The sequence below is a fragment of the Melanaphis sacchari genome, unplaced genomic scaffold (assembly GCF_002803265.2).
Source record: "Melanaphis sacchari strain LSU unplaced genomic scaffold, SCAv2.0 Contig0_pilon_pilon, whole genome shotgun sequence".
In the NCBI taxonomy this organism is placed as follows: Eukaryota; Metazoa; Arthropoda; class Insecta; order Hemiptera; family Aphididae; genus Melanaphis; species Melanaphis sacchari.
The window spans coordinates 22515841-22524611 of record NW_020270366.1 but is presented as its reverse complement, the minus strand read 5'-3'; the positions used below and the strand labels follow the sequence as shown (position 1 = coordinate 22524611).

General features: G+C 23.4%; 1 protein-coding gene across 1 annotated transcript; it reads right to left on the bottom strand.

Moving 5' to 3' along the window:
- Window positions 1-58: 58 nt before the first annotated feature.
- Window positions 59-8259, bottom strand: LOC112600520 (hybrid signal transduction histidine kinase M-like). The gene is made up of 9 exons (XM_025347769.1): window positions 8085-8259; window positions 7369-7395; window positions 4872-4922; window positions 4778-4798; window positions 4663-4695; window positions 4007-4204; window positions 3740-3853; window positions 1352-1540; window positions 59-529 (listed from the first exon to the last, which is right to left on the bottom strand). Exons 1-9 carry the CDS (start codon window positions 8133-8135, stop codon window positions 59-61), a joined length of 1155 nt encoding a protein of 384 aa, XP_025203554.1. The 5' UTR covers window positions 8136-8259.
- Between the last annotated feature and the right edge of the window lie 512 nt (window positions 8260-8771).

The window sequence follows — 8771 nt, the reverse complement described above, 5'->3', positions numbered from 1 at the left end:
AATGTGACTTGATGATTTATCAATAATATCAATTATTTCATTACTCCAGACGATTATTTTAGCAATACGTAACCGGAACGAACGGTATGTCCTTGTCATCAGGAGATCTTTCTTCGTTATTTTTAATATTGTCTGTTGTTTTACCCGAAATTGGTGTGAATATGCCTGGTAATTTTTCATCATTTTTAGAGTTACTTGTTTCAGGAGTTTTGGATGTTGGGTTTAATGGTCGTTTTATTTTTTTTAATAAACCATGTTCCTTATCATCTTTGCTGCCGTTGTCATGTGGTATTCCTTTTAATGACTCTAATGAAGTTGGAATTGAATTAGAATTTTTTTCCTCTGAATTGTTATCTAAACTTGAATTCATTGCATTCATTAATGATTCGATTTCGTCAGTTTTTGGTAAGTTCTTGTCATTTTGTGTGGTTTTTTTTGTTGAATATATTGGTACGTCAGTTGATTTTGTTCTTGGATTGTCTGAGTTCTGAATCAATGGTAAATTATTATCTCTTGGAGATTCTTTTTCCTTATTTTTATTTATTTCTGTTGGGTTATGTATGTATACATTTTTATTATTTTCCGGTATTTTTTTGTTATTATTTGTCTGCTTTCCTTCCAATTTTCTTGATTTTGGTTGAAATATGTGTTTTTTTATAGATTTTATAATATTGTCTTGTTTATTTTCTTGCATTTCGCTGTAATTTGGAATTTTTAGTTTTGATTTCGATGATGATTGAGATGAATTAGAATTATGATCATCTGTTCCTTCATCAGAATTCGAATTCATTGTATTTATTATTGTTTCAATTTCGTCATTGACAGGTATATTTTTGGAGATTTTTTCGCTTTTTTCTGTAGTAGACACTGGTTTATCATATGAGGTTGATAATATAGCCATTGAATCTGGTAAGTTGGACGGTATATTATTCCTATTTGATTTTTTTTCGTTAATATCATTTTCTGTCTTCGCTGGTTCATCGTTTGATATTTTTTTTATATAATTTATTTTTTGTGGCCTTTCTTCAATATTTTTTATTTTTGATTCTTCTTTTTCATTATTATTTTCTCCGAAATTTTCACCGAATGGTTGTGCATGGTTTGGTCCCCTTATTTTGTTTTTAAATGTTTTTGCTGGCGGTTTTCTATTTTTTAATATATCCTTAAATTTATTAGTATTAAAATTTTTCAAATTTGATAACTTCATATTTTCATTAATATTTTCAATACTAATACTATTTTCGTCTTCCTCTAGACTGTCAATTAAACTAACTTTTTCTTCGAAACTGTTATGTCCTATTAACTGATTTTTATTAATATTCTTCTTTTTAAGGTTTTGTTTGTTTTCTACATTTTTATTTTGTGTGTCAAATTCTTGGCTTTGGATGTTTGTGTTTTTTTCAGTTTTTAATTCGTCTTTCTTATTTGCATTTTCCTTTAAATCATGTTGTTTAATATTTTTTGCTTTTAATTTATTATCTTGAAATTCTAATTTATTATTGTAATCTCTTTTTTGCCGTATTAATTGGTTATCATTTAACTGAAACATATTTAAAATGAACTTTGATATAATATTTCTAAATATTTAATTTTAATTTTTTGTATTATTGTGTAATGTTTATTTATTTTTTCATCTGATATTTTGTATTCGATTTTTAAAACTTTTTAATTTAAAAATATAATACTATTTATACCAGGTTAATTTACTTATAATTACATTCAATAAATGAATTCAACTGGATGTTTTCGAATTATATGCGGTTTTTTTTTTTGTGACAGAGCTGATTTCCTTGAAATGATAATAGTGATACATTTAACACTTAGAAACCAACAATTTTAAATTTAAAAAATACTAGTAAATATATATATGTATAATATATTCAATGAATAATTGTATTTCTGTTTGAAAAAATTAAAAATTAAATATTAAAATTTTGTATAAAAGATTTAATTGGATTAATACAATTTTAAATTAAAATAATCATAAGTTGGTACAATTAATAATTGTGTTTCATACGTCTAAAAAAATATTCTGGACGCCAACTATTATATATTATTTTACAGAGATTTGTATTCATATTTATCAAATTATAATCATATTTAATGTTTATAATATAGTATTCTAGTTCAATTATTGAAAAAAAAAACCTATACTTATATAACTGTAAATCATATTTACTAGCTGGTAGCTATGTAATATTTTCTATACAACATGTGTAATTTCTTAAAAATTGGTAGATTGAAGAAGCTTTTATACTCGCATTTTGGATCAGTCATGAAAAATATGTTCATGTATTCGGTCATTTCGCAAAAAAACCACTTAGGCAATTTAGTTATGACCAAAATTGCACTTTTTTTTGTACACAATTCTAATGCAGCCATTAAAATAATAAACTATTTAAAATATAAATATGTATTTGGATGCAGAGTAGGGCGTTATTCGAATGAAATTTTATGTAGATGATTATTTAGATAACATTTAATTGGAATAACTTTAAAACATTATTATTCGATTGATTTAAACTATGGTTATTTAAATAAAAAATTATTCGACTAAATTTCATATAAAGTTACTCAAATAATTTTTAGTTATTTTATTTGAATAAACATTGTTGATAATAAAAAAAAACACATATTAATACAATAACAAGCATTGTATTTTAAGTTACACGATTGCAAATCGTATTTTATTCGGAATAAATCCAAAAATATTATAAATAATAAAATACCGCTGAACGTTTGGACACATTGACCCAAAAGCCAACATGTTTGGGTACAAATAGACACAACATTTAGACACATAAAATAAAAGATATTTTATAATTTTACCTGGCAAATCAGAGAACGTTTGGGTACACAATACACATATTATACAAAACACATTTGGGTACACTTTATAAACACGTGATCTACAATAGTGATATACTTTATTTCCAAACCAATTAATATCAATTACTTATATTTTGATTAGGTATTCTATGAGTATTATCGTAATATATGCGACTACGAACTTATACGTAATATATATACTTTTTATCATGTATAAAATAAAATAATAAACATTTTTGGGAGACTATTAAGAGCCAACCTCCTCGCGGTGTCTCCTGGGTAACTCTAATAAGTTCTAAAAATAAAGTGTAAAAGTATAAAGTAAAAAATTTGCACCTAAACGTTGGTAAGTAGTTAAAAGTAGTATTATTTTAAAAATATTTTGTTACTCAAACGTTATATTGATTTTTGGGGCCTGAAAAAAAGTGTACCTGAATGTGTGTTCCCAATCGTTCTACCAAATCTCAGGTGAAAATATCGATTTGTGTTCAAACATGTAACGGCCTAAAAATATATATATATATACCAATAGATGAAATAAATGATTAGATATGTCTTTTTTTAATCATATTTTTATCATAATAATAGTTTAACAATATTATAATATGAATAATATTTAATAATTAATAACAATATTTCGTAATAATTACATCAATAATAAAATAGTATTAAACTATTAAATAACAATAATGAATAATTATAAAAAAATATATTTAATTATAAATTTGTTTACTCAAATAAAATAACCGAAAATTATTCGAATTACCTTCTTTGAAATTTAGTCGAATAATATTTTATTTGAATAACCATAATTAAAAATCATTCGAATAATTATCTAGATAAAATTTTGTACAATTCTGTTTGGGTGATATTAATTTTTTATATCTAATAAATTTAAAATAAATCTTACATTGTTTATTGATGATGTGTTAACATTCTCGTTCATTACAATTTTTCGTTCATCGTGCCATATTAAAATCCTCTTCTGTTCATCTTCATGATTTCTATATTCTGGTAAATTACCCTTACCAAAATGTCTAATTACTTATTAACTAATGTTATACTATTCTAAGTTAGAATGCAGACTTTAAAAATATTTAAATATAAAAAACGCAATTTTTTTATATTAAATTTAAATTTTCTATTTTAGTATGTAAAATAATATTAGTTTACTTACCACTAAATCACCCATTCTAACTATTTTGTACCATCTGGATCTTCCATTAGGTTTAATATTATTTCTTTTTCCTTTTTTATTATTATAGTGTTTCTTGCCGCTACTTTTATTTTGGTTATGAAAATCATCTTTATCATCATTTGTTATATTTGAATGGTTTGTATCATCATTTGATGTACTTGGATCATTTTCATCATTCTAAATTATTACAATGAAGTATTTATCAACAAAAACCTTCTTAAGGTTTTTAGAAAACAAACAAATTGTGTTATATTAATAATTTGGACAGTATCAAAGTATTATGTTTTAATAGATTATTTCAAAAATGTATTTATTTATTTTAATTTTATAATACAGTTTTAAAAACGCAGTATAGATAAATAATCATTTAAAATAAAAACTTTATGATTTTGAATGTTGATCATATAATGGTATTATTAATACACAATATATGCAGTTGTCTGGAGTAAGTTTAGTAATATTTTATAAGATGTAGATTATGCTCAAGTACTTTTTTATAAATTATGAATTTCAATCACAATGAGAGAAAATCTAGTTAAAATTTAAAGGATGAAGAAAATACAACTAGTCAATAATAATCATATTATTAGAATAATTACAAAATAATAAAGTTTTGTTTTGTTAAATTATCTTACTTTATTGTTTGAATCTACATCTGTGTTCTGGTCCTGTATATTTAAAAATAAACAATCTAAGGTTTATTCTATATAATGGTAGGTAATCGCAAAATTTTCTAGTAAAATCACTTACCTTTTTTTTCGAATCTGGTTCCTAAATAACATAATATTAAAGTTGAAATTACAGAAAAAATATTTATTAATAAAAATCAAAATATTTACTTTACTTTTAATGTCCATCTTGGGTTAATAATTTGGTCTGCAATATTACCAAATTTCTGTAAAAGTGATAACATTTTTAATTTATTTCATATTGTATTATAATTTATTGAGTAATGGGTTATACCTATATACTGTCGAAATACTTTTCTATGTTGAAAATCTACTCTTTTGTTCCAAATTTACCTCTGTTGTACAGTGATATTTTTATTTTTAACATTATATAGCTAAAATCACTAAAATTTGAACCTTTTTACAAAATTTTCAACTTTTTTCGTGATTTATAGAATATAGTTAATATTTCAATTATCTAAAATTAAAAAATATTTGTTCTTTGTATCAGTAGTATTTCTATACTTATTTAAATATGTTTTAAATCAGAGAATATTCATAGAAATCATTTAAATTTTTTTATTAACTATTTTGAACTATTTAAAATCGTATAAAATTTAACATTTATAACTAGAGCTCGGAAGTTGATGCATTTTGCATTTTTTTTTTTGGAACTTTTTAGACGATGCTCTCCTGGCCACAAATCTGTTTCAAAAGCATGTGAATCTAAATAACTAATTTTTATTTTGCATTTTTTTGCATTTTTGGTGTTTATTACTTTTTAAATCATTTTTTGAGATTTTTAGGTCATTTTCCCACATTTTTAGTTATTTTTACTGATTTCACACTAGTTCATTTCTTATCGTTTCTTGTTGACCATTATGCCGATAACTTAAACCACAGACATTTATAAAAAAAATATTTTTAATTTTTTAATTTTCCTATTTTAAGGACATTTTTGTCATTTTTATGTCATATTTTGAATTTTATAGTAAAATAGAGTAAAATATTTAAAAAAAATGTATTTTTATTAATATAAAACTAATATTTGTAATTTTTTTAGGACATTTTTTGCCATTTTTATGGTCATTTTATATTGTTTTTAAGGTCTTCAACTTCCGAGCCCTAATTATAACAATTAAGAAAAAATGTAATATCGTGTGATATAAATTACCGATTTCAAATTGGTTGTTTGTATCACTTTCCAAAATATAAGAACAAAAACAATATTAAAATTTATGTAATTATAATAAGTTAATAACCAATATAATTATCATAGTTTCAAAAAAACAACACAGTACATACTACATGTTATAAGTGGTGTAGAATGAAAATACAAAATTTGTTTTAGATAATAATAAATAAGTTACGCATTAAACTACTTAATTCCACAATATAGTAAGTCTTTATTTAACGTCACCTCATTTAGTGATGCGTCACAAAAATTTAAGCCCTTGTGTTTTGTTGAACACTACAACGGTTTCAATATAACGTTGTTTGTAATACACGTGTTAAACAAATTTTTGTTATATACTTATCTGTATTTATATACATCTTTTCTAAGTAATTTAATTTCGTCGATTTTTTTCATATAACACTGTTATTATTTTTAATGATATCATTACCATACGCAATATTATTTTAATTTATTTTAAGTTATATATACTTCATAATCGTTTTTCATTTTTTACAAAAAAATTTTTAAATAATTACGTAAATCTAATTATAAGATCGTATCTGGTCTGTGGGGGTGGAGTCCATGCCCCTCGAAATTTCTTCAATATTTAATAAAAGTTTAAAATTGATTGATAATATTAACATTAATATTTTTAGATATAAATGGTTAAGACTCAAGTTAAATTGATTATTAACTGTATTGTATCTTATGAAAATATTATTATTGCGTCTAATAATAGTTTGTTATCGAACGACTGTAAAGGCGTCAAACACTATTGATGTCGATCGGTGGTTGGCGACAATTAACAGTAATATTAAATTTGTTTAAAATACAAATATTTTAATAAAATATCGTCGTCCGCAAGACTGTGATAAATATATAAAATCTTTTTTGTTTTATTTTTAACCAAATGCAAAAATCTAAATTTAGTATTGACTAAATTACAATATAAATATTTTAGAATCCTCTGAAAAAAATTTCTGGATACAGCCTTGACTAGCATCTAGCATCTACTCTTAAGACCTGAGATTTTTATTTTCTTCATAGATCTTTAATATATTTTATTAATTATGTCATAAAACTATCAAAAATCACATACATATATCAATTTTTGCCGTGGTTTAGGTAGTATCTACCATATAAGTAATAGAATAGAAACAATTTTGAGAATAGTTTAAATTATACAGATTAAACAGGTTCAAACTCGTATTTAAAGCCAATTATACGATTTTACAGTTTTAAATCTTTTGTATTTAATATATATATATATATATGTATCCACCAAGTACCAACTAATGTTATAGGTATGTCATAAATAATAAAATTTGAGTTTATTGTGAAGCTATGTGACTCCATAATTCATAATCTAAGACTGGCATTTATATTGATCAGTTCGGTTGTAATTAACAATAGTGATTATATAATTGATATATATATTATTCTTTATCTTTATTTTGAAAATATATCTTATGTAATAATATTAGGTAAATACTCACAGAACGTTTCACCGGGGCTGTGGACACCTGCACAATAAAACACATACATTATATATATATTATATATATATGTATATAGGTAATAGCTAATATTATAAAAGATTGACATTTTCTACTTATCTATAGATATTTTGAATCTTACAATAAAAAAAAAGTTCGGTTACAGAAAATGTATTGGATTATTCTGATTAAAATTACTTAAATAGAAAATATGTGACACATACAAATTTACTTTTTACTACTCGTATAAATTCTATTGTGAATGCAGGTAAGTAATATTATTAATGGCGTTAAAGTTTTAAAAACTTCGACAATTTAAACAAACCAACCATTTGGGTACTGAAAATAGTCTTCAAAAGAGTAACGCTATTGATGTTATGCCATTTATACAATTACATACGGTAATACTTGTTGATAAAATTCCAGACAAGACAAAACAAATTATTATTTGTTAATAATAAATTTAAACATAACTGAAAAAGCAAAAAATATAAGTGGTTTTAAAACAAATTAACTGAAATTAGTTTGGTTATGACTTATGAATAATATAAATATATATTTTAAATTATGATTTTATACTACTTTTTTTAAATTTTTTATATTTATATTTATTGTTTCTGAGCATAAAATGTTCTACGAAAGTAGATTAATGTCCATTAGTAGTAGGGTGAATATTTATGAGGAGCGAAGAACGTCTTGATAATGTTAATACTTACGTGATTCAGATATATTATATTTATCAATATAAAGGTGATCCATATCCGCATTTTTTCGTTTATCGTTGGTTATATTTAAAAATTAAAACCATGTTACAGTTCGTCTATAGTAATAAGACTTACAGCATACAGAAACGCAACGACGATAGTTCGTTGTTTAAACAATTGGTTGCTTCAAGACTTGACAGTGATTTGATGTCACAGTATGCATACCTACGCGATATCTACTCCTAATGAACTATAAACGTCAACATTAAAAATATGTTTAAAAAAACAACAATGTATTTAATAGGTAGATTTCCGTGTATATAATCTAAAATGATTACCTACATGTGCTATTGTAAAACATTTTGGTAAATATGGGATAATATTATGTGTAAGTATACATGTTATATAGGGTGATTATAAAAATCGCTGTAAACAACTATGTTTTGTATAATATGTAGGACATGTAGTATTATGTTGTTTTTGTGTAAAATTTAAAGTGCATACGAATCTAACAATTTTATATCGCCCTCCTAAGTTTGTCGACAAAAACATTATTAAATAAAATTTCAGTTTTTTTTTTTTAATATTACCTACCTAAAAGTTTTATTTCATGTTCATAATTAAAATTAGAACACTTTTCTAAAAAATTCGATTTAAGTATTTAGGTACTACTGTCATTATTAAGTAGTAGATATTTAG

Excerpts from the sequence above, each read along its gene's own strand:
- LOC112600520 (XM_025347769.1), bottom strand. The coding sequence starts at position 8,135 with ATGCGGATATGGATCACCTTTATATTGATAAATATAATATATCTGAAT. Across the intron at positions 1,541-3,739 it reads ACACATCATCAATAAACAAT|TTAAATGATAACCAATTAAT; the intron begins GTAAGATTTATT and ends AATATGTTTCAG. Across the intron at positions 530-1,351 it reads TTGACACACAAAATAAAAAT|GAAAAAGAATCTCCAAGAGA; the intron begins GTAGAAAACAAA and ends AATAAAAATAAG.